Genomic DNA, 26,457 nt, shown 5'->3' on the forward strand with positions numbered 1-26,457 from the left:
GAGTGTCCAGTGGCATTTCAAAGTACACTAGAATTTGGTCTGCATTACCAATTTGCGAGTACAAGTACTCGTGTCGCTTTCGGAGCTTGATCACGTAGCGCTGGAAGTTGACTAATTCTCCTCATAGACGTCAGGAAGTCATTGGCATAAGGTCGTCCACCTCTTGATAAAAAATCCTTGGCATTTCATGAATCGGTGAAACCACCCGCGGCTGGCACGAAACTGGTCGCGCAATATGCCGTCTTTTTTTTCGAACCTCAGAGCTTTGATGTGGGCCATCTCTGTTGATACGGCGTGGCCGCGGCCTCTCTTCTCCTCATTGAACTCCGCCAATTTGGGTTCTATCTGGGGTAGGCTCCAGTCTTGGGACCGTGGGAGGGCCTGCGGTCACGGCTTGCACTTTAAAGATCACGCTTCTTTTGCTCTCCACTCGCGTGTACAGGATTCATCGACATCATACCTTCGGCCTGCCGCACGGTTCCCAATCTTTTTGGCAACGCTGATTATTTTGAGTTTCTGCTCTGCCGTAAAGGACTGCGGCCGAGCACAGCTCATGTCGAACGGAACGGGACGACCAAGATGGCAAGATTGACGTTTCTTGCTTCGTTCTCCCTTCGTGGGTGCGCGGCCAGTCCAGTGTTTTGGCGCGCAGACAATGCAAGGATGGCAACTCCAAAAAATAAGATAAACAAAGAGAGACGGGAGAAAGTACCTAAGAAGCAACGGCTAAGAGGGATTCTGGGGAATATACGTCCCTACCGACCATGCGGCTCTGTGCGTACTGTGCCGAGCCGCATACTGTGAAGCCACACTCGCTTCAAAATTCGCGTATTACCCGCACCCCAACTTTGCCTTGGATTTTTTTTAAAGTTTTGATGTGGGTAATGCGCGAGAAAATAGGTAAACCTTGCATTATTCAAACGAAATTTTGGTTCCCTTTGGGTTCAAATTAACAAGATTCCACTGTACTTTATTTTCCTGCTAGAATGCAGGAAATTTGTGACTTGGCAAGCCACAAATGGTTGTTTATTCACTCGAATAAACAGTACACTATTGGTGCATTAACCAGTCTCGTTTTGTTTGCTGCGAAAAGGTGAACAATGAATGTTTTACAGAAATGTTTGAAAGTAGTAGACCCTTAAAAAAACCAACGGAATAAAGAAAAAACAGATAGGAGTCAATTTTATTCTAGATTACAGACAACTGAGAACCACTTTATATGTTTATGTGCAGCTGTCTGAATCAGTAGTGTACATGTTGCACATTCTTTAGAACTTGTTTACTTGCTGTAGGATTGCGAAGTGGGTCAGTTGGTTCATGACCTGATGTTTTGAAAACCAAAAAATATGGAATATGCTGGATGCAACATTCTTTTTTTGTGTTTTAGTCTTTCTTTATAAACATGGTGTTAAAATTTTCAATTTCCACCTCCTGCATAGTGCTCGGTAAACTTGTGGTACTGTTGGCCTTAAAAAAGATGAACACAAGGGAGTGATGGCGCGGCCGGCAGAAAGGCGACACGGGGCGCTACGATTGTGTAGGCACACTGGGGCTGCTATTACCTTATTAGTCCACTCTCTGATGCATGGGGGACGTCAGCACACTGAAGCTGTTCCCATAGTGCGCTTTCCAAATAACACAGCGTGACTGTGCACATCTGTTTTGTTTTCGCTCGCTCCTTGAGAGCAGGGCTATCGTTTTTACAGCGGAGCTGCTATGGGCTAGGTTCCCGAGGATTGTGTCCGGTACAAAACACTTGTCAACAAAAACGCCTCTGGACAGCTACTGCCATCTATAAGCGACGGCGACAAGCACACAACCAGTATGCCAACCTTTCCAGCTATCATAAAAGAATGGATAGTTGGGCAGCGCATTGGTGGGAATTCATCGTAGGAAACAGCGTGAAAAACGGACGACGACAGAGAAGAAGCACACGTAACGAGCGCAGCGCTCTTCACGTGTGTTTCTTCGTCCTCGTCTGTTTTGCGTGCCGTTTCCTACGCTTTTATCAGTTTCTGTTCGGACTTAGGATGGGTCGGCAGTGCACCCTTTTGGGGATAGAAGACTTGCTGCGGAAGGAGCAGCGATGTACGCAGCAGCACGAACGGCTCTGTAATCGCCGCAAAGCCGCTGTCACCTCGATTTCCACTGCGTCAAGCGCTTCAGAATCCCTTGCCAAAGAAGAGCACATCGCTCGCCTGGAAAGCTGCCTCCGAGAACAGAACCAGCAATGTAAAGGGTGCCGCCGGGCCAACACCACGGAAGACGATCAAGCCACAAAGGTCAAGTGCAAGCGCGAGGCCCGGCGATGACTGCACTCCACGCCGGCTGAACAGTTCCCGGGTGCGACAGCGATGTTCCGGAGGGAGTTCGTGGATTACCTGTTTGGCGTCACGTGCGCCATGTGCGAGTAACCACGATCGGCGGCGTGTCGGACAAGAAGAAACGGGAAGCGTGCGCGTCGTGGCAGTGTATCGAGTACAGCTCTGCTGGTCTTTCTTCTTCACAAGAGTGGAAAGGCTGAACGTTTTTTTATCTGCATCTTACAGTCATTTACGATTTACTGACGCTCAGCTGTCAACTTCAGACTTTCTTTTCCAGCCTTCTACACTTTATCTTATTGATTGTGTTGCAATGTGAAAGATTCGCGTTTTAATAAGGGAAATACTCCGTCTTCCATGCACAAATTTGAAACAACAAATAAAATATATATCACAGCAAAGGCTGTGTTGATTATAACAGAAATAGAAAGCGTTGTCTTACGCATGACCCATCACCTTCAAAAGCAGGCCACCGTAAAAAAATACAATAAAAAAATGACTAGAAACAATAACTCTCTCCAAGCACCCCTGTGATTCAAAAGTGGGAACGTCCCTTTCACTCTTGCCCCCGTGTTATCGCGAAATACAGCGCTGCGTCTGGCAGTTTTCCCGCGCTGGCCATGCATCACCCGTGTTCATCTTTTTTAAGGCCGACTTTACATGAAGTAAACATATACTATACTGAGGCATAACTGAGGCATATTGAAGTTGTTGCCTATGCTGCCGCATTTCTTTTGCAGGCCGGGGTTTCTATGTGGCAGCTGCGGGAGCTAGTGCAAATCACAGCCTTTCTCACATCCGATCTGTGGTCCAAGACCGCAAGTTCCGTGTTTCTGTTGAAGACCGGTCGGGCTCCATGGGGATGCTCAGTGTTCAGGGACCCAAAAGGTTGGTCGACACATGCTTTCACACGTCTGCTTCTACGCAGTTCTTGTTGGGCCAGTAAACAAACAGTTTTTGTGTCTGTAGGAAAAGCTGGTTGTTATGTGCAATCACTACCCTGAAACATCTATAAAGCGCCTGCCTAAGCGTTTGAGATAGTAACGAAAAAATACGGCATGGATGCTTGTTAGTTTCAGCAGCAGAAAAGCAGCTGGGGCACATGGTAGGGTGGGCCCTTGCTTGGTCTGACGGAACGGCATTAGAGCGGTGTAGGATTGAGTAGAACCCTGCGTTACACCACCACTTTTGTGACAAGCTTCACTGCTTTGCACCGGAGCTTGCGCATGAAGCTTCCCATTTTGCACCAATGTACGAGATTAAAGCTTTACCCTTTGCACCGCCGTACTTGGAGAAGTGGCGGATGCGGAGGAGCATCTCAATTTGCTTCGTGGCCTCGAAAGCTTGCTGGGGTAGGAGCTCGATGTGCTCCTCCTTCACTGTTGTTTCAAATGTTTTAAAGGCAGGGTATAAGGACCTGTTGCAACTTTGGTACATTCATGGTATTTTACAGTAAGCTGGGCAGGCGATCTAAGTGGCAATCACATATCCAAAGTCCATTACCTCACCCCATGAAAGCCGTCAAGGGGGGTGCTAAGGATGTTCTCAAATTGATCCAATTGAGGAATACTTGAGAATATGTTTTTACTTTTAGCCCTTTAAGAGCCACATCCAAGTATGTACCCGGGCGCATTCCCTTGTAGTTTCAGTTTCGCTTTGATCTCTGACCCTCTCAACTGGCCGGTCATTTTTTTTATGTGTAGCGGCATGTATGATGAAGCGGTGAAAACAATGTTTTATCTTCTAGTGTCACTTTTTAATGGCATGTAACTTTGTTTTGTTCAGGCAACTTCTGTTTCGGTATGCTCCTTTGTTGCTACAGAATGCTGAATCTGTCATTGAAGTGTTCGCTTCATGGCAAACACTGAGGCTTAGGAATTACTAATGTACTCGGTATCTGGTGACTGAAAACAAGGAAGTTACAGTAGACTCTCATTAATTCAAACTCCAGGAGGTCACAGATTTTAGTTTGAATTACCAGAAGATTGAATTATCAGAAATTCATCTAAATATAATCAGACAACATTATGATTTGTTACATGGATAGCTAGTTTCCTCTACATAGGCCTAATTATAAGCAAGTACAGGCATAACACATTGGTGAAAGAACTGTGACGTTAAGTTTATTCATCCGGCAAAAAAGTTGTTGATTGTGGACTGTTTAGTCAGTACATGAGGTCTCAAAACAAAATTTTCAATACCAGGCAACGCCAAGTAGCTCTTTACGGGACTCTTCCTTTGTAGACAGAAACTTCCAAAGCTGAGCAATATGCTCAAAAGTCTTTGCAGCTGTGACAGTTGGTAGTGGGTCATCCCTTTCTTCATTGTCATCTTCACTCTCACTCTGTACTGTGCTGGCATTATTTCCTTATGTCCTCTAATGAGTCATCACGACAAGCACACACATCGTCGTCAAGACTAGCATATTCCGCCAGCTCGGCGTTCACATTATGGGCTTCAAGGCCAGAAAGCATGATGCCAGTGAGCTGTTCCTCACCCTCGATGTCGTCTTGGTCATCTTTGCTAGTCTTGAAGCACATAATGTGAACGCCGTTTTCCGCTGATGCGTGCCTTCTTGAGCCCCGTTGAGTGCGCTTCTTTCCGAGCACCGGTGCACTGCGGAGAAGCAACACTCGCAAAAACAAGCTCCGCGGGTATTGCTTCTCTGCGGTGCACCGGTGCTCGGAAAGAAGCGCACTCAACAGGGCCGCGAGAACAAAAAAGTATGAATTAAGCGAAAACGATGTTCGAATTAAGCGGCTTATAAATACATTAAAAACATAGCGGGACAACCAATATTTTTAGATCTGTTTGAATTAACTGGAAGTACGAAATATCCGAGTTTGAATTATCATGAGCCTACTGTACAGTTTCCTACTTAACAGAGGCTGAGTAAGTCCGCTCAACAGAGGAGCCTTGGTGTGGGAGGTCGAGGTGCCACTGCACAGCACCATGCCTTGTAAAGTGCAATACGAGAAATTCGTTATAGGTTGGGGGCGTGCAGACATCAATGAACTTTTTGCTCATAAAATATTGTATGTTTATTTTTTAAATAAATATTCTGCACAGAGCATGCTACAGTGTTACTGAAAGAAAAATTTTCTCTCGGCATGCGGAAATAAAGAAACCTGCCACCTAAAGGGTTGAGAAACATTTGATGTCCAAACTTTTTTTGTCATGTTTACCTACAATTGCTTTGTGCTATTTTATACTAACAGGGCTAAAACACAATAAAGAGTAGACTTTATGAAAACGCATAATTCAAAAGCACCCTTCATCATTTCGGAATACAAGCCGTTGTGTCGCATAAAAAGCACTAACTGGGGCACTCACTGTAATTTCAACCATGGTCTTTCTCAGATTGACTTCAGAATGTTTACTTAAAGATGAAAAGGATTTCACAAGTCTTATTTCATTATAACTTAACAAGTCTATATCCAAATCAAGCCGTAGACGAGATTTGATTTGGGAAAACACAGTAGGCTCTTTTATTATTTTACATCAAATCTTGCGTTTGAGGCTGACTACATATCATTTGTTTGTCTATCCTGTCTTGTTGAAAATTTAATTCTGTGTTTGATGTTGACTGGGACTGCTTTATAGGCTGAATCTTAATATCATCTTAATATCAAATTGAACAATATGATAGTTGGTAATTCCAGCACAGCTTTCAAAATAAGGCAATCTATATGCTTCCGAATTCTTTCACTCTGTAAATGTCTTGGAGCTGTTCACTTCATACCAATATTAATGTTAACCCAACTTTGGGTTAGAGATGTTTATGCCACAAGTGAAGCCTTTTCTGTGTGTTCCAGTTCTCCTTATATTCGGTCAATGACTCATTTAATCCTGTTCGCAAGCTATTCTTAATCTGTAATGATTGCAATTATCTTGCTTTTTCGAAGGCCTACCTGATATACAATTTTGTTTTTCTCTCTCTCCTCTCTGTTTGCTTTGTTTCAGTCGCGAGCTGCTGCAGTCGTTAACAGATGCCGATTTATCCGACACCGCCTTTCCCTTCTCCACGCACAAAGTCATCCAATTTGCGGGCCATAAGGTAATGCTGCCCCCGATTCATTTCTTGTCACCTCACTCATTGATGAATAGTGAGGAATGGGTTTTAATGTCTACTGATTGGTCTGAAGCAAGTCTCGTCTGCTCGTCTTCAAAGGTTAGGGCGCTGCGGCTGACGTTCGTTGGAGAGCTGGGTTGGGAGCTGCACATTCCATCGTCGTCTTGCGTCCCTGTGTACCGCGCACTCATCGAGGCTGGCTCAAAGTTTGGACTCATCAACGCGGGTTACCGGGCCATTGACTCCCTCAGCCTGGAGAAAGGTACGTCAAACACCTCTGGAAATGCGAACTGGTTTCTGCTTCGTCACGTGGCTCGTAAATTGAGCTGCATAAGTTGCAGTACGACCTTCCTCAATTTTAATTGTATATGCATCCTTTAATGCATCTCAACTTTGTCGAAAGGATACTGAAGGGATAATAAAAACATGCATGACTCATTTAGAAATAAATATATGTAATCAATTATAATCATAGGTGATAATAGGGGGTCCATATCTAAAATGGATTGTGGTATTTTTTCGCTCTAAATGCACCACTCTGGCGAGCTCTCCAAAAGCAGCCATTCAGGTGTGAGACGAATCTTAGGTCATTTGTTATGAGACCTTCAGCACTCTTGGGGGTGTAACCATGTCGCAATGTCACCGTCATGACTGTCACTCCTCTATTTGGCAAGTCTTCTTTCTCTGTGCTGGTGTGTGCATTCCCACCCGGTAAAATTTTGGTAGTCACTGAGTTGGCTCGAAATTGGTTCGATGCACTAATAGACACTTATAAACTAGTAACCCAAATTTCTGGTTTTAAATATCTTTTTTGCAACGTTACCGAAGTTTCGAATTTTGCCCCAGAAGCTTTACTGGCAATGCCGAAAACGTGACATTGGATCGCAGTGTGCTAGAATACGGGGAGGCGTGAAGACCGGCATGGCTGAGGTTTCGCGTGTAGGCAACAATCGCAGCGCTGCAGTCTTCATGATAGTTGCAAGTCGCCACACCCCTCCACAAATATTGCATCGGGTTTTAGTAACGACCCAACGTTACTAAAACACTCAGTTGGGAAACTGCCATAGAGACTTATCTGAAAAAGTGGCCCCGATCTGTCCTCGAGAACCGAGCTAATGACAAACACAATGCTGTCATGCTCTCGCTCCCTTATTTCGTCTGCAGCATATTTGTGTCGACGGCAGGGCACGCTGACAGGCATCATGGGGTGGCGGTTGTTGAAACTGCCGTGCAGCAGCCAATGGGAGCCTTGTCGACACGTGCCAGCCAGTGGGACCGAAGTCGAAATCCGTCAGCTTTATTCCGCTCTTTCAAGATCAAGGAAACTAGGTGCCGTTTGGCATGGTTTCATAGCTGGGGAGCTGGAGAAAGGATTTAAGGTGCCGTTTGGCGCAGCTTCAAAGCTGATGACATCGGTTCACTCCATGGGACCAGTTAATGCTTTCGCATTAAAAAGATAACACGGGTTGTCACGGGCACATGTTTATTGTGCCTGCAGAAAGCGGTCGAGGCTTCCTTGCAGACGCACTTTGCTAGATCGGAGTCACTTCTCTCCAAATTGCGAGAGGCTTCGATTGACAAAAGATTCTCTGAGCTACGTACATATTGTGTACGTACGTAGCACAAATGTATTTTTTCTTTTGATCTTGGTTAATGGTTGTTCTTGCAGTCTGTTATTTCAACATTTGGAATCTTGGCAAGTTTGTATTACTTGGGTGGACATATTTTTATTGATTGACACAATAGCAAATAGGCTGGTTTCATCCGGCACTTTAGAGGAACCATATTGATCGCCGGTGTGGGAGAGCTGGAGAAAGGCACCTCATCTCAACTGAAGTGTTGCACTGTGATTCACATGAATGTCTTCTTTATTTGTCCGAAGGGCAGACGTTTCAACCATTTTTGTTTTTATTATGAGTAATAACCTTTGTAAACGGAAGCAACTTCAACCTGAACCTTGGTCTAAAATGAATGTTCGGTTTTAATTCTAAAATCTTTATAACTATTTTTGTGTATTCCTATAAATAAACATAATCAGTAATATTTTTCAGTGATGATAATGCGCCCTCAATAATCGTCAAAGATGGGCTACCGGCTCATGCTACCATAACGTCAGTACCTTTATAAGTCAACATTTTGCCTGGTACTAGAGCTGCTCCATAAGGTTTATTGCTGCCTCCATCACAGCGTTCTGTCAAGAGTTAATTTCCCGCTCTGCTGCACTGCTGGGTGTAACAGTAACCACGAGTAAATTTTCTAGAATTCAAGTACAATTTCATTCGATCCTCGTGGTGAGCACATAGAGTTATTATAATGTACGCTAGAGGTTCGACTGGCGCTAGTGTCAATGCGACTTCCGTGACGCAGATTGAAGCAGACAGCAACCAGTCTACTTTTGAGGTGCTCCTGTGCATCCTATGGGAAAACGCGCGTGCATTTTGTCTCTTCGCGGGTAAATAACACGGAACACTTTGGTTATTTGGGTCTTACCGAATAACATGTACCTTGATTAACACTGTAAAAGTGTAATTGCTTTAGTTAGCGCATTTTTTTTCATCGGCGTAGGGTGTTTAGCTTCGCTACATTTCAGTCCCAAACGTGTGTTCCGCAACATATGTGCAAAAACAAGCGACGATTCAAAGCTATATAACAATCCAAAGCAATATAGAGTGTGTTCAAGACTCGCCAGCATTCCGGTGACGCTTGCATATTGATAATATGCCAGTCCTGTCACTATATGAAAATGATCCCGTCGTGCATGAGCGGATAAAAACCTTCAAAACGTAGAGAATAAAGTCCGTGGGCTATGAAAGGCCTCTCTTCGTATTGTTTTCTCTGCTGGGCAGCTTTTATCGCGCACTTGTTCTCAAAGATATCGAGCGCGCGGGTGATATTTTGAACGTAGAACAAGCAGCTTCGCTCAGGGAAGAAAGAATGAAGCGGTATTTTAAATCTGAATAGATTACGTGGCCTTCAATTAATTTTTATCGTACATGTACTGCGAGTTACTGATCCATGTTACTGCGTAGTTCTTGTCGCCGCTCTTGATTTTCCAGGTAAATTTCGCCGACGCCGCGTTCACGCTAACAGTGTCCGACAGTGAACATAACTACAGAAACGAAGCCGTTTTAGCACCGTTTTTAATGCTCTGAAATCGAAAGAAAAACGCCGTAACTGACCAATTCTTTCGTCGGCCTGACTGAGAAATGTTCCAAGCTACCTAGTACGTACGAATTATTTGGGATATTTGCTCTTATGATCGAGCGCAGAGAGAAAATGCACTCAAATGCATTACCGGAAGTAAATTTTCGACTGGTTGCTGTCTGCTTCAATTTGCGTCAGCACACTAGCGCCACTTGAACCTCTAGCGTACATTATAATAACTCTATGGGTGAGCAAAGACAGTGTTCGGGTTTCACAATACTAATTATTATTGGTGCAAGTCTGTTGAAGAGGGTCAGTTAGCTCCGTTGAGTGCGCTTCTGACCGGGCACTGGTGCACTGCGGAGAAGGGCATTTACGGAAAGGGAACACCCGCTTCCGTTTGCCTCGCTTTCCGCCATCAAAGCGAGATGATGCACGCGCACCATGTCGGACTGCTGAGGGGGAAAAAATACTTGGTGAACGTTCATGTGACGACCCAGTTTTACGGTTCTACTTTTATACAAGACCCGTGCGCGTTCTTCGCGTCGTGACTTGTTTCAAGTTTAAGATTTCATATAGCTGCAACGAGAGGATTTCTAAACCTTCTAAATTTGGTTTAGGCAAGCTTTGAACTATAGCTTAACTAAAAATAAACTCACAAGAAGGATCACCTCTATTTTCACATGAATACATATATGTGCTACACTGCAAAAGTGTTTTGAAGGTTTGCCGCTTCAGCGCAAATAAGACGAAAAACCAAAAGAATTAGCAAGAAATCGATGTTGTGTATGTGTGTGTTAAGGAAGGAGGGAGGGAGGGAGAAAGAAGGAAAGAAAGGGAAGAGAAGAGGAGAAGGAGGAAGCAAGCAAGCAAGCAAGGAGGCTGGCTAGTTGGCCTTAAAAATTAAAATCACTGGATGTCCCCTACCCCCGCCTCAAAAAGAAAAGCATCTCCCACTCTATCAACTGCGGGATGTGACGGGCGCAGCTCTCTGCTCTGCAGAGTTTCTGTGTACAGCATATCGAATTCCAAGGCAACTTTATAGCCCCAATTTTCTGGCGTTTCTGTACAATACATTTTTTTTTTTTTTACTCTTTATTAGCGCTTTTGTGGCATCGATGTAGACTCTCCTCGAACATTCCCTGCCGCCAGAGCTCGTGATTTGTGGCGGTCCCACACCAGCGGAGTGTCGAGAGGCTGTGCTCTCGTGTCGGTTGCAGCTCGTAATCCGCGTCGGGCGTTGACTTGTCGAGTCCGGAGTTGCGGCGCTTGGGCGGGCAGGCAAGCGCTCGCTGCCGTCGGCGCAGCCTATTTCCGCGCTCGCAGCATAGCGCGGACGGGCCGACAACGTATCGGGTTTCTTTTCCGACATACTGCTTCCATCCCCAGCGACATAAAGAGGCTCCTTGTTTCGGATGCGCCTCTCCTACGAGTAATCGTCAGAAAAAAGGAAGAAAAAAAAAATAAACCTGTAAAACACAAAACACACACTCACACATGTACACACACAGACACACACACGCACATTGTACGTACAAAACCAAGGGCCACAGATAACGGTGGCAGTGGATGACGTTTCTCAGTGCCCTCTTTCACGGTTGCCGTGTTTATGCTCTCGGTTTTGGAGTTTTAACCACTTGTTCCCGTTTTGTTCTTCGTGTTTGCCTGATCTCCCCCCAAACCCCGCTGTTCTTTTTTATGCTACCGTAGCATTTAATGGAAGCAGTGAACTCCTTTCTAAAGTTCATTCTTAGGTATAAACGCGCACATTTATGCAAAATAATGAGCAGCAAAAAAAAACAAAAAATTGCTGTTTTGGGGTTTTCGTAGTTCTGATGATGGTTGTCCAGGGGGCCGGTCGGACATTTCGGTGTAGGACGCTTCGGTGCTGACTTTTCGGTGCATGGGTTTTTAGGTGCATGGTCTTTTCGGTGCACAGATATATTGGTGTAAAAGAAAGTGGATATTCAGATGGTTGAAGCTTCCAACATTTCGTTAGTAACGCATCAAGGCAGGTATTTGCATGTTCTAGTATTCGAATTCGAGCATTATTTTCAAGGGAGCAGTTTTGGCTCGTAAATTCCAATTCAATTCTGAAAGAATTCGTCTAATTACTGGTTTGGGTGCGCCAAGTGTTTGTAAAAAACGAGAGAAAAAAAAAAGAAAAAAAGAAAAGGCTTCTCTGAACAATAATATTATGCACATTGAAAAGAGTGGGACATTTTTTTTTTTTTGTAGTAATTTTGGTTCCTGGTAGCACATTTTTGATGAACACTGGCTTTTTACCCGTTCTCTTTTGTCGTATTTTTCTCCGTTAACAACGAGGTCACTATATACGGCAATTATATGTAGCCAATACTGCAAGAAACTGAAATTCATTCACGATTATTTCTATGGGTGTTAGTGAACTACATATTCATAATGTTCCATTTCATTACAGTATAAGCTTCATGACTGATTTATCGTTACATACTCGGTATTAAATGCGAAAAGAAGCAAATGTGCAAATACCCCTTCCCCCTTTTTTTTTAAAGAAAGCTACTAGTTTTGGCTGGGGATGTTATGCTGATGTTTACAATGATTAAATTGTTTCGTCTAGGGGATCTGAATGACGTTAACTTTGAAGACCAGCAAAACTATCTTAAAAGTAAATTAATTTACTAAGCACAACCGCATGTTTAAGGGTACAAAATATATAGCGAGTAGAATGCACATATATGTAACGAAGCAAGACCCGTACTTTTAGGGCCAATTGAAAGATGATAATAATTTCGAGATGCTCGCAGTTGCATAGATTGTATCGCGATTGCTAGGTCAGGGTTGGGCAGGAAGTCGTGTATGCGTTCATGAGGGAGTTTTAGAAAACCGTTTTTGCACATCCGATATGGTAGGAACTGCCCATGTGCAACCGCAGAAGACCCGCGCATGCGCAGTTCGTGCCGGAAGGCCCATCGTGCCGTATCAGATGTGCAACAACTGTTCCCTAATACTCTCTATCGAATGCGGCTCCCAGCCGAACGCTGACGCGGCACTTGCGTGCAATTTGTGTCCCGCTTTGGCCTCCGGTGGACAGCGTAGAAGACTCGACGCGTCCTCGTTATCAAGGAGGTGTTGCCCGTGGTCGCCTGTGCCCCTGGCCACGTGGCTGTTTTCCACGGACGAAACGAGAGCCCTCGCGTGGTGCACCAAAGCCGCCGCACGCTTTGTCCCCTCTCGCAATCCGGAGCCACCCGACAGGAGGCAATTAAGCGTCAGAAACGCCGCCTAGTGTCATCTTCGGCCGGGACAGAACAAGGTGTTCTGGTGGCGCCACCTCACGGGCGCCTTCCTGTGACGGAGCCGGTAGAATGCGAGCAGCCGACGCGCAATGTCAAAGCACGGAGTGGCTGTGTTAGTTCGCATCGGTGCCTATTAAAATTGTTTATTTATCAAGAAAACGTGCATGACGTTTTTGTGGCTGATCTTTCTAATGAATACTAGCGCCTCAAAGTTATCTTTTATAGTAAAAAAAAAAAAAAAAAAAAAATCTTTAAAATGTTTAAAAACAAGCCTGCAGTTTCACAGTACAGAGCTTGTTCGGCGTGCGTCAGGGCTATTCAAAGCCTCTGATTCTTGTTTCTTCGAATCTGTGGGGGCTGCTGTAGAAAAAGGTTTTGCATTCACCAGAATAACTGTCTCAGCCGTGCACGCGCGCACAGTTGTGTTGCAAAGCGCAGCACGGTAGTTTTAACTTGCCGATACCGACGCCTCGATCCCGGTGTTACTCGAGAGTTGCTGCCGAGCAAATGCTTGTCAGCAACTGACACTTAGGTCCTCCCGAATTGAATGCGTGGCAATTGCCACATTGCGACTTCTGCTCGAAAGATAAGCAGAAATGTTCATACATTTTTAAATTGTCGGATATCGCCCGGCAATTTCATGCGATTGGTTGATTTGTTGTATTAGATTTTAACTAATATATATATATTACAAATTTAAAATTGCTTGGTGAGAAGCGCATCACGCATTATACGTATTTGGGCCCGCAAAATGAAACGTACGAACAGTAGTAATTCATAGCAGGTGTACACCTGATTTTTTTGGGACGCTGAAGTGTCACCGACTTACTAAATTTAAGACTTCGATCGCGAGGACGTCTCGCACGTTTCGCGTCGACCGGGTGAATAAGGAGAGATTTAGCTGAAACGACTCCGGAAGCCAGCCACCGTTTCTTCCTGCCAGTTATTTTGAGAACATGTTTGTTGTCATAGTTTACAAAATTCAAAAAGGAATCAACTTGGAACTAATAAGAGACCAGCGGTCACAAAACACATTGCAACCAACAGGATATACGGAGTCGCTTTCACTGAAGTGTTTACTCCACACGCGAGAGGTTCTTGAATTTCGCTTTCCTATTGTAAATTTGATGAAACAATATCCTTTCTCAGTTTCATTTTGTCCGAATAATAATAATAATAATAATAATAATTAATAATAATAAATACACCATTCGTCCTGGCAGGTAATGTGACGGGGTAAAGCGCTGGATATTCTATTTTTATCATCCAGCTTTTTTTTTTTTTTTACATTGGGGTAGGAAACAGCACACCACCATCCGAGCGCTTCGACACCTCAGCGCCAACAGTGTTTGTAAGCACGACTACGCGTGCACGGTTTCAAGGTTTTGTAAAATATCCTACTACGAATATCACTTCACCAAATAAATACAACGCGTGAAATAGGCTTTGCCGCGCGTTACCCAAATAGCGCAGGGTCGCTAAACTCGTCAACAAAAATATTCTTTGTGTTATGACATAGTGGGGGGAGGAGCCGAAAGATGGCTGCGAAGTTTTCTTTTCTCACAAACCCGCAGATCCGTCTGTCTTCGTGACGTTTTTCGTTGAGGGGACGAAAAATCCCTACGCCTCCCTAGGCACCGAACAAGAGCAGCACTAGAGAGCGCGCGGAGACGACCGTGGCTCATACGTGTGACATCACAACAAGGATTATCAGCTGCGACCGTCATGTTTGATGGTCTCTAAAAAGCACGATAAATGCTTGGGAATTGCATTTTAAGATCAACACCGTCGAAGTGGATAGTCTGGTATCGTTCTTATTTCCGCCGATAAAGCAGAATATACTAAAAAGCGTCCCTGCCGTTCTTTTGATTTATCTCGGCCTTTCGAATCTGGCCAAAGTGTAGCCCGACGTGGCTAGGTCACAACCAGCCGACTACCGTTGCCTATTTTCGGGTGAACTTCGCCTCCGGGCAGTTGTCCCTTCATCGGCGGGATAAAATCATTTTATGGCAGACATTCGAAGATCAGTCAGTTTGGGATTAAGTATGTTTATCGACGGAAATAAGGAAATAAACGTAATGTCAGGTTGTCAATATGCTGGTGATGGCGGTGATGCTTCGAGAATGCAAGGACACTAAACTTGACATCGTCGATTTGAACACGCACCATCAAATTTGTCGTTCACAACTGATAATCCTGACTCCATCGTCAAAGGTATCAACTATAAAATGATGTCACTGAACGCGCCCGCACACTATATACGTGCCCTGGCAGGAGTCTTTCGTTTGAAAGTCTGTCATGGCCACCCTTGAGCTCATGGAACGCGAGTCGTTTTAATTCCAGAATCTCTTGAACCGTTATTTCGAAAATTGCAGGCTGTGCTGTTCCTCGTCATTGCTCATTGGAACACCTCTAAGCAGGGTCGTCGAAACAGGAGGATGGGGAGGGGGGGGGGGATTTAGCCCCCCTCCCCCAGTTGCGTCGAAAGAGGGGGCAGGGGCATAAGGGGGGGGGGGGGGGGAGTATCGCCCCCAGCCCCGAACCACCATAGCATTTCAGAGAGTTATAATAGAATATTAGGGGAAAGGAACATCCCCGTTTCTTCACCACCATCACCTCCTGTCTCTCACTCTCTCTCCCAATTGTCTCTCACTCTCTCTCCCAACAATTTCTACGGCCCTTCTTGAGACTCCTATTTGTTTGTGCGTGCGTGCGTGTGTGTGTGTGCGTGCGTGTGCGTGCGTGTGTGTGTGTGTGTGTGTGTGTGTGTGTGTGTGTGTGTGTGTGTGTGTGTGTGTGCGTGTGTGCGTGTGTGCGTGTGTGCGTGTGTGCGTGCTGGTCGTACCTTAATTCTTTCTTTAGAGCGCAGCTCTTCGGCGCCCGTTTCCGGGTTTCGCGGCGTGGGCGTCGCACTCGGCGTAACCGGCCCGCTAAATTTAGCGCGAAATTGACGTCACATGATCTCAACACCAATTCAATTCCCAGCTACGTGACTTCAACGCGAATTCACTTCTCCGCTAGATTGTCATGTGATGTCCTTTTCCCTGCTAAATTTAGCGGAGAAACTGAATGGGAGGAGGAGGGGAGGAGAGGAAGAGGGGCATACCCTCCTCTCCGTACCCTCCCTTATTCCTCCTCAAGAGTTGAGCTCTAATTTCGCATTACAAAGATTTGTAAACGACTTTAATTTTTTTTATTTCCCTTTCTTCGGTTTTTTTTTTTTTTTTTTTTTGTTATTCCCCGTTTTTCCTCATCTCTCAGACATTACCGACGTCTCTACACAAACCGCCTGCGGGTGACCCCGGTGGCGTTGTTGACAGTGGCGGAAGATGAGCTCTATAAAGCCGCCCGCGTACACCGCGCACGGCTCCACAACATCACAAAGTTCAATCTTCGCCTCGATTCCGAAGCGAAGATTTTGGCCTCAAATAACTGCTTCCCAAAGTTGTGAAACGTCACTTTGTCGTCACCAATAACTTCCACAAACGACGATCTTGCGACGAGAAAGTTCAGAGTATTTACCGGCCGACTAGGTACAATCTACGCATCATTGACTCTAACGCGGCGTAGGGATGTAGGGACACTCGGGCGAGACATCATCAGTGCAGCCGCTCAATCGGCTGGCACCACGGTGTTGCTCGCACGCGCTTCGATGGAGCTCTCTACGACTTTGTGTTTTACATTCTTACTGGAATTTGAGCACCGAGAGAGGTTGGATGATTGGCACCTCGCTCGGCTTGACGTCAGCGTCGCGAGAGTCCAATTAGCGCGTTCCGCAACTTTCGGACACAAAGTTGTGCTCGACGAGTTTAGCTACCCAGGAAGCGAGCTGACGAGCCGCGTGATCGAAGAACTTCGCGTTCTGTCCCAGTCTGTCCTACCCGTGACGTCACAAACGATGATGATGATAGCTAGAGAAGCGCCCCTTGTAGTTCGCGCACGCCGCCAACAGTGGTAAGGAGTGGCCCTATATTGGCAGCGTGCGCGAACTACAGGGGGCGCTTCTCTAGCTATCATCATCATAGTTTGTGACGTCACGGGTAGGACAGACTGGGACAGAACGCGCAGATCTTGGATACCACTGCTAACAGCTGGCCTTATGTGCTGTTTGGTTAACGCGCGGCAAAGTCTGTTTCACGCGTTCTGTTTATTTGGTGAAGTGATATTAGCAGTAGAACATTTAACGAAAGCTTAAAACCGTGACACGCGCGGCCTTGCTAAAAACTTTTGGCGCTGAGATGTCGAACCGCTCGGGTGGTGGTGTGCTGTTCTCTACCCCAGTATGGAAAAGCTGGATAATGAAAATAGAATATCTAGCGCTTTACCCCGCTAAATCACTTACCAGGACGAATAGGGTATATCTTATTATTATATTATTATTCCGACAACATAAAACTGAGAAAGGAATACCTCATCAAATTGAAAATAGGAAAGCGAAATTCGAGAACCTCTCGCGTGTGTAGTAAACACTTCAGCGAAAGCGACCTCGTCTATCCTGTTGGTTCCAATGTGTTCTGTGAGTGCTGGTATCTTATTAGTGCCAAGTTGATTTTTTTTTTTAATCTTGTAAACCAGTAAACGAACATTTTCTCAAAATAACTGGCAGGAACAAGCGGTGGCTGGCTTCCGGGGTCGTTTCAATTTAATCCTTGCTTATTCACGCGGTCGATCCAAAACGTGCAAGACCCCCTCGCGATCGAAGTCTTAAATCTGGCAAGTGGCGACGCTTCAGCGTCCCAAGAAGGTGGGTATACACTTGCTATGAATTACTACCGTTTGTATGTTTAATTTTGCGGACCCAATTCACATAATGCATGATACGCTTCTCAGCCAGCGATTTGAAATTTGTAAACAATTCTTAGTAAACATGGGATAGAACAAATTATTCAATCGCCTGAATTTGCGGGGCCATCTTCGACAATTAAAAAAATTATAAAAATTACTGTTTTTTTCTTTTTTTTAGAACAGATGTCGCGCTTTGACAAACTTTTTTGCCACGTATTCAGTGCTAGAGGAGAAGTGTCAGTTTCTGACGAGAATTTGCTCGGCAGCAACTGTCGAGTCACACTTGAATAGAAGCGTCGGTATCGGCAAGCTCACCGCCGAATTCAGAAACCTCACTCAAACTACACTCAAACTGAAGGGCCCCTCCAAAAAATTGGGTTGTGTGTGTGTTTATACAGCCTAGAACTTGGTCTGCCTCACAGGGGCGACGAGTCTCCCAGCTGTAGATGAGAAATTTAGCCAGTGCGGTACAGACGCTAGCCTGGGGTCTTTAACGTGCATCACGCAGTAGTGATACACGACCGCGCGCCGGTACGATGCTCATCCAGATCGAAACGGGCAGGGGTGGGGCTCGAACCCAGGATCCCTGGGTTCTGCAGCGCGAGCTTTCGCTCCACGTGCTCCGAGCTGGTGTGCGCTAGACCACTCGGCCACCGATCCCCCTGGGCCCCTCCACTTCCTCGAGGAAGGCGCGAGGGCTGGCGCTGGCCAATCGCGAGGACGGATCCGTCCTCGCGATCTGAATACGGCGGTCAGTGTAGCTAAAACAAGTGTGCGACGCTTTGCAACACAACTGTGCGCGCGTGCAGAGCTGAAGACAGCACGTCATTTACTCTGGTGAATGCGAGACCTTTTTCTACAGCAGCCTCCACAGATCCGAAAAAACAAGAATCAGAGAGGCTGTGTGATAGGCCTGACGCACGTCGCTTAAGGTGTAATGCGAAGCTCCAGCATTGTTTTTGAACATTTTAAAGCTTTTTTTTACATGTATATATAAAAAGCAACTTCGAGGCGCTGTTGTTGATTAGAAGGATCACTCATAAAAACGTCATACACGTTTCTTTAACAATTGAAGCGTTTATAATCGGCATAGATGCGAACTAACATAGCCAACCCGCGCTTTGACATAGCGCGTCGTCTGCTCGCATCCTACACTCTAAAAAAAAGGGTATCACCTTACACCCTTTTGTCCCATATAATACACCCCAAAACTTCATTTCGACGTACAGAGCCCTAGAGTCGAACAGACGGCCCCAAATTTTACGAGGGGCTTGATAACGGTGCGATATAACTTATTAAATTGCTAAAGTACGTATCGAAGACCAAAGAAAGAAAACACAGAGCTTTTGCAGTACGGCCAAGAAAACCCCGATACTCTTTTTTTGTAGTCAATAATACGTACATCAGCTATCTTAATAAGTTGTACCACACGGCTACCAAGCTCCCTCATAAACTTTGGGGCCGCCTGTTCGATTAAGGGGCGCTGTACGTCGAATTGAAGTTTTGGGGTGTATTATATGGGACAAGGGGTGTAATATAACACCTTTTTTTTGAGAGTGGTAACCTGCTTCGTCACAGGAGGGCGCCTGCGAGATGGCGCCGCCTCAGCTGTTTGGATTCACAGCACCCGCTTCTGGCGCAGTGCTGCCTACGAATATTTACATTAGTCATGTTTGTACCATTAAGAAATAGTTTTACTTTGAATTACGTGTTTCTAAACCTATTAGTAGCTTCGAACGTTTTCAGAAATATTACGACTGCGACTGGGGCTTTGGCAAGACGCACGAGTTGGCAGCTGCCATAACGCCAGACAAGGTGGCGGGGAACGAATGCGGCGTATTGTTGCTGCGATCGTGTGGAGTTCTTAACATTTTTTTCTTTGTGGCGAAGGTTGAGACGGTTAAAACGCAACCGCGGGGAGTCTGTTTCCAGCGTCTCTTGAGCGTCAGCTGCGTCGCCGGAAAGCTATTTTCTGTTTCCCAGAAGTTCAAACGAGCTGACGCCACAAACACGAATGTGTTGTCCCGAACGACGCGTCACGAGCGTGCGTTCATTACAGTTCCATTTTAAGCGTCGAGCTCGCTCGCGTAAATTCTCCTTTGCTGGCCTTTACTGTGAAATGGAGTACACCTTTCTTCAAACGCCTGCAGAACCGTTATCTTTGTTACGCTTGTCTTTGTGGTCAATAAATATGTGCGCGTTACTCAATTCTCTCGTACGGATGTCCCCCTCTTTTTTTCTGTCGAGTGGAGTGGTTTTAATTTTGTATTGCATATTGCGCACGGGCTGCTTTGGAATTTAGAATTTGCGCGTATTCCTAACTACAGGGTGCGCAGAACTATCATGTAGGAAACTCCTTATTTGTCTGCTCCTTAATGCGCTCTACAAGTTTCCAAATCCGTAAACGAATAATTAAAATGTTATCTAATTTGTCTTAATTAAATAACTTGGCACACTAAAAAAAAAACGTTCAGCCTTTCCACTTTCGTGGAGAAGGAAGACCAGCGCTGTACTCGATACACTGCCGCAAAGCGCACGCGCCCGATTCCCGCTTCTCGTCCGACACGCCGCCGATCGTGGATACGTCTGCGACGAACCAGAGTCGGTCGCACACGGCGCACGTGACGCCAAGCGGGTTCTCCACGAACTCCCTCCGGAACCTCGCTGTCGCACCCGGGAACTGTTCAGCCGGCGTGGAGTGCAGTCGTCGCCGGGCCTCGCGCTTGCGCTTGGCCTCCGTGGCACGATCGTCGTCCGTGGCGTTGGCCCGCTGGTTCTGTTCTCGGTAGCAGCTTTCCAGGCGAGCAATGTGCCCTTTGACAAGGGAATCGGAAGCGATGGACGCAGTGGAAGTCGACGCGACAGCGGCGGTTGCGGACCCATTCGCGCTGCTGCGTACGTCGCCGCTCCTTGCACTGCTTATCTCCTTTCCCCGAAAGGGCGCGCGGCCGACCCATCGTGAGCCCAAACCGAAATTGATAAGAGCGTAGGAAACAGCGCGCAAAACAGACGAGGACGAAGAAACAAACGTGACGAGCGCTGCGCTCGTTGCGTGTGCTTCTTCTTCGTTGTCGTCTGTTTTTGGTGCTGTTTCCTACGATGAATTCCCACCAACGCGCCCAACTATCAATTCTTCTATGATAGCTGCAAAGGTTGCCGCCATCTACGAGTGACGGCGGAAACCATACTGGTTGTGTGCTTGCCGCCATCGCTTATAGATGGCGGTAGCTCTCCAGGTAGGTTTGTGTCGACATGCACGGACACGATCCTGGGGAACCTAGCCCTTAAGGGGTATTCACACGAGGGAGAAATCCCGGGGATTTCTCCCCGGCACGCACATCCCACGACGAAAACGTCAGGCTTTGCGATGTGCAAAAGTCTCGCGTTTTCATCTCGTGATGCGTGCGTGCCGGGGAGAAATCCCCGGGATTTCTCCCTCGTGTGAATACCCCTTTAACAGCTCCGCTGTGAAAATCGTGCACTTTCTTAAGACGCTTGCTAACAACATACAGTTGGTTCCACTCCCGCAGAGCGCTCTGTATCTTGGACGCCCTGTACAAACTGCAATCTTTATTTGCTCATGGTATTTTTTTAATCTGGGTTAAATTTAAGCCTATGATAATCATAGTAAAAATAATACTTTATTTTCTGATAGTGTCCAAAAACATCCAAAAAAGCCTTCTTAATGCGACACCGAAAAAAAAAAAAGTAGAAACCAAAACATTGCTTGAATACTATAGGACAGTGAACAGTTTCGCCCTGAAACAGCTATAAGCATTACTGTCACGAACAAAAATATAAAGTACATATACAACAACACAGTATAGGCATTACTATCAACAACTTGATTACACGGTACATCTTCATCGAAGTGCTACTACCTAAATTTTATCGCTTGTAATCTAAATAAAGAATGCCATTTTTTTTTTTTTTTTTTTTTTGGGGGGGGGGGGGGGGTAGAATAGAATGTTTTTGAAAAGGTATTTGAAGATGATCAAAATCGCTGCACAAAGTCGTAGCGCGATAGGTTAAGAAACCGAATTTTGCGGTCGATTTAAGGAGCCTGGCGTCTCCTTGTATCACACTGTACAGCTGGGAGACTCGTCGCCCGTTGAGGCGTACTAGCGTCGAGGCTGTCTAAACATAGAAGCGACATAATTTTTGGGGAAGAAAAACCTCTCTCCTAAGCGAGAACGTGAACGCTCACGTCGAGCGCTCTGATAAGAGAAAAAAAAAAAAAAAATCACGAAATGAACTTGGTGGATGCTAACGGTGCAAGTCATCCTTGGAGTAAAATTTTCATCCTCTTTGTGACGAAACTACGAACAAACTGCACTTGCACTTTGGGATTGTTTGTTTATCTTTGTTTTTTTTTCTGCAAAGGAAGCGAGCGAGTGGTGTTTGCGATTTATCTTTCAGTAGGTGTTTAAATAGCTACAAGGGTAGAAGGATGTTTCCAGCGTTTTTGGAAACACGGTCCGTATGAAAAGAAATGTATCTGATGAGTTCTGGGGATAAAGTCAGGTAACAGAATATGGCGCGTGTTTTGAGCTGCGCCTGGTGTTTATATGGGAGCTCGGGAGACGCTAAGTTCTGCAAAATTTAACGGAATGTAACGTCGCAATTCAGGCTGTCCGCTGAATTAGCGGTGAGCCTGAATTTGTGTAAAGTACACACCAATTAAAATGTTTCGGTTATATTTAGCGGGTTAAATCGTTCCGCTAAATGTAGCACAGTGTAAGTCCTTTAGTGCGTAGCACTTCTGCGTTACACTCTTGCTTTACGTATTTTCGTTGCACTTTTGGGGATTTTTTTTTTTTTTTGCGATGTTTTAGTCTCGTACACATTTCGTGTAAGAAAAAAAGAAAAAAATAACAAACATACATTCGCTTGCGTACATCGTCAGCCCTGAAGTTTGAACTCCCAGTCTCAAAGCCCCCCCGGCCGCTCGTTTTTGTTTCCCTTTTTTTTTCCCCCAATTTTTTTCCTTGGGAACCACTCCGTGGCCGTAAACCGGGTTATTCTCAAGGTCAACTACCTGTGCCTAGAGACCCGACAGCCCCCCAAAAAAGGGGGGCCAAGGAGGGGTCTGTGGAAAGGGTCCCCGCACCGGGGTGGGGTTGGGGCCGCTTCGAGGCCGGGACCCGGTCGCGAGGACGTGTTTCCGGTTTCCGGTGCCAACGAACTTAACCCGCCGCGGGTATACTGGGCTCCCCTTGTGTGGCTGCTCCCGACGGCGGCGGTGTGTTGTGCACGGGTCCGGGTTCGTGTAAAAGTTTATTCACACGATGCATCTTTTTCAACGCGCAACGGTTTAGCGAAACCGAGATTTCGCAAAATCGGCCTGTTCGGAGGTAGTCCGACGCGCGAAGTCTGTGACGTATTGACGCGCGAGAACTTCTCGGAACCTTGTCATTTTCACCGGGAATATCGAGCGTTTTGCGTCAACATCGTATGAAGTAAGCACAGTCTGAAAAGACAGTCTGCTTTATTAATATCACTCGATAAACTTCGTCGGATTTGGCTCACTATAGGTTTGTAATAGGCGTGCCGAACCGGGGAACGATCGCGAACCACCCCGGGTGCCGCTGACCCTCGGTGACGCCACTGATCCGAAGGTCGCTGCCATGGTTATACATCGTTTCAGCTTAAAACACTTGTTGCAGCATTCCTGATTGCGATGCTTCTGCTACCACACTCTTTGAAGTCATTCGCTATCGCTCTGCCTCGTCTAAATCCACACGCAGATGATGCTACAAGCTCGAGCTCCGGACTTTCAGCGTCCCTGCCAAGAAGGCGCGCTCGTGCAGTGCAAACACTGTTTAAGGCCACATGCTGGCGCGTAGCGTCGGCTGCGTCTGGACATAAGCTAAAACCATTTATAGCTGCCATTGCTGCGTGCTTCTCTGGAGTACTGGAGTCACTTCTTCTGGATAGTGGACCAAACAGTGGCGCCACATTGCGATAAACTCAAGTGTATTTAAGTTGTTGCGCCTCCCTCTTGGCTGTACTTCCGTGACTATAGACGTTTCCACTGTTAGGAAAAATGACAGTCCACACGTGCAAAATCACTGTCCATCCAGAAACTGCGCGTGCATAGCACACAAACAGCAATGAATGATTTTATGAAAAGGTATATTGCAAGCCCGCAGCCCGCGTTGGCCCGCCCCGAGGCCCCGCGCAGAAAACTTGGGAACATAACAAAGGCGAGCGAGCAGTGACGGAGCAAGGTACGAGCTGAAAGGGAACCGACTTGCAAAGAGGTAAATATAAGCAAACATGAAGAAATAGCTTTCAGCTCGTACCTTGCTCCGGCACTGCTCGCTGTCACACTTTCGTGCCCCAGGCAGCACACAGTATTGCGATAATATTGGCGCCGGACAGGAGAAATAGGGCCAATATCATTTTGATACTGCCGATATTTGGCACTGTATCGTAAACATCGGGCCAGTATTACCGTGATGTGGCCGACGTCGGCGGAACATCAGTTGGGTCGGCGAACGCCACGCTGACATGCAGACTCCAGCGCCGTTTTCCGGTAATTTGTGAGGTCTGAACCGGCTACGTCGGCCGGTATTAGGAATTCTTGACCGTTTCTAAAACGATACTGAATCGCGGTAAATCGCGCCGGCCAATCGCGGCGGCCGCCGCTGTTGCCACGGGCGGCGCCGAGGGCGCGCCGGAAAATCAGCGGCTGGAACTAAACTTTTCCGTACAAACAAACGAAAAAAAAAAAAAAAAAACTCTTCTTGTAGTAACTTTTATTGGAGATTAGTACAAAAGGGGGGGCGCGTGATGTTTTCTAAAATCTTTAGTTTACAAGGTTTGCGGCACAATTAATATTGTTTTTATACAACCATGTCTCAGCGATGATTTCAGGGCGCGTCCCGACCTATAGGCACATCCTAACTTCGGCAGTATTTCGCGGCGCGTCCGCTTGGGAGTCGGGGGTGGCACCCTTGAAGCCCCTTCCACCGTATCTGTTTCGGAGCCAAAATGGCCGATTTAAGCCAAAATAGAAGTCGCATGCAGAGTTAGTTCCTCGAGTGGCCGGTGCTGGAGAAATGGCGGCGTTGCGATCGCTATTGGCTCGGTCCTCGAATACGGATCGGTGCCACTTCTTCAGAGCAGGCTCTATGGCAGTTTCCCAACTGATCGGTTGATTCTATAGTAAGTTAGTAACGTTCGCTTCGCCCAAGTCCGCTGAGCGCTGACACCGCAGTGGTCGCGGCCATGTTAAGGCCGGTTCCCACATGCAGCGAAGCGCTGATGTAGCGCTGAGTGAGTGAGAAAACGTATTTATTAAAGGAATGGGATACATCACGATTTCTTGATAAAGTCATCCAATCGTGACGGGGGAAGGGGATTATGGGAAGGGTAGGGGGAGGAGGCTAAATGTAACAGGCGATCCCCGATGCTCACGTGCCGTCAGTTACTTATCGTCTGCCATGAGCAACAGTTTTGACGGTGCGATACAAAGCTGGTGAACGCTCCCGTCGGCACGTGCTTAGCGCGAGGTCAGCGCTATGCTTGTAGCGCTCCGCTGCATGTGTGAACGGACCTTTAACCGATATTCGCCCGTCTCTGTCGAGAACTCGAATAATTTCGCCGATTCTGGCCCACTTTTAGAACGATCGTTAACCGATATTGACCCAATACTGGGCCGTGGTGCAAAACATGAAACATGGCCAATATTGTGCGCAATATTCCCCCGACGTTGGGGCGGTGTGACAAGTGCTTTGTGTAATTTTCATGTAATTTCGTGAAAGACGTTTAAAGTAAAATATTAATTGAAGTAAAGTACTGTTAAGTTAACATGGAATTATCTACATGCCATATTTCCTTGAGTTTTTCAAACCAGGTGACATTTAGTCTCTATTTTAGCGTTCTTAAAGTTCTTATACTCAGTGATGGAAGTGCTGCGCCAATAGCGCCAAATTGCGCCAAGGACGGAATACTGCTACATGTAGCGCCACATTGTCATTTTACCGAAGAATTGCGCCATGCCTGCGCCGAGATGAGATGTAGCAATAAAAAAATAAAAATTGAAGTCTTATCAGAGCGCGTGGCGTTACCGCGGTATTTTCCGCGCCGCAACTTTTACGCAAACCGAAACTGCGAGGGCGTATTATCGTCATCATCGTTGAAAGGAACAGCGTTAGCAACATCTGAGACCAAAGCCGCAGAGGCTAAGCGAAGAACCATCCCACTTAGCAGCCTATTTAAAAAAAAAAAAAAAAAAAAAAAGGCTGAGCTCGTGGATGTTTTTAATGTTGGCTCGCCCTGTTCCCGTGCGCTAGCTACCAGCGAAGTCAAAGCTAGCGCAAGCCCAATGCTCTGTGCATTCCTTACTCGCGCGTGGGCTCGTGCAGTTTGGGCAGCGTTACGGGCTCCTTGCGCGCGCTTGTAGCTTCGGCTGTGCTCGCACCGAAGCTGAAACGAAGTATAGGCTACGTTTACATGAATACGATCGTAGCGCATCGAATCGAGCAGGGACCAATGACACGCAGCCTGTCTTCTTACTTCTTCCTCTTCTACCCAACTGCTACCAATCAAAATCGTGAAATCTCGACTCGATGCGCTACGGTCGCATCCATGTAAATGCAGCCATAGTTGAGTTGCACCAAACTCTGGATGTAGTGCTGGTAAAGCCTCACCGTCCTTTTCGGAACACAAAGCACTGCGCGACTCGCGCGACTGCAGTGTCTGCTCCGCGGGTGTCGGTTCTCTGCAGCGCGTCGGTGCAAGCCAAGAAGCGCACTCAACGGGTTAACTCGCCGTGATCCGATCGTGACTTCGCCAGCACGTCGAAAATGAATCGGAATTTTTGAAGCGAATATCAGATACCACAATATTT

General features: G+C 46.4%; 1 protein-coding gene across 1 annotated transcript in view; it reads left to right on the plus strand.

Moving 5' to 3' along the window:
- LOC8036170 (sarcosine dehydrogenase, mitochondrial) overlaps window positions 1-26,457 on the plus strand; it is a 79,366-nt gene that overhangs the window by 34,887 nt on the left and 18,022 nt on the right. Inside the window, exons 15-17 of the mRNA XM_040215795.3 lie at window positions 3,062-3,209; window positions 6,285-6,378; window positions 6,493-6,655. Of these exons, the coding sequence (XP_040071729.1) occupies window positions 3,062-3,209; window positions 6,285-6,378; window positions 6,493-6,655 (405 nt within the window). The remainder of the gene's footprint in view (window positions 1-3,061; window positions 3,210-6,284; window positions 6,379-6,492; window positions 6,656-26,457) is intronic.

Source organism: Ixodes scapularis, unplaced genomic scaffold (genome assembly GCF_016920785.2).
Source record: "Ixodes scapularis isolate PalLabHiFi unplaced genomic scaffold, ASM1692078v2 PGA_scaffold3__209_contigs__length_174095766, whole genome shotgun sequence".
In the NCBI taxonomy this organism is placed as follows: domain Eukaryota; kingdom Metazoa; phylum Arthropoda; class Arachnida; order Ixodida; family Ixodidae; genus Ixodes; species Ixodes scapularis.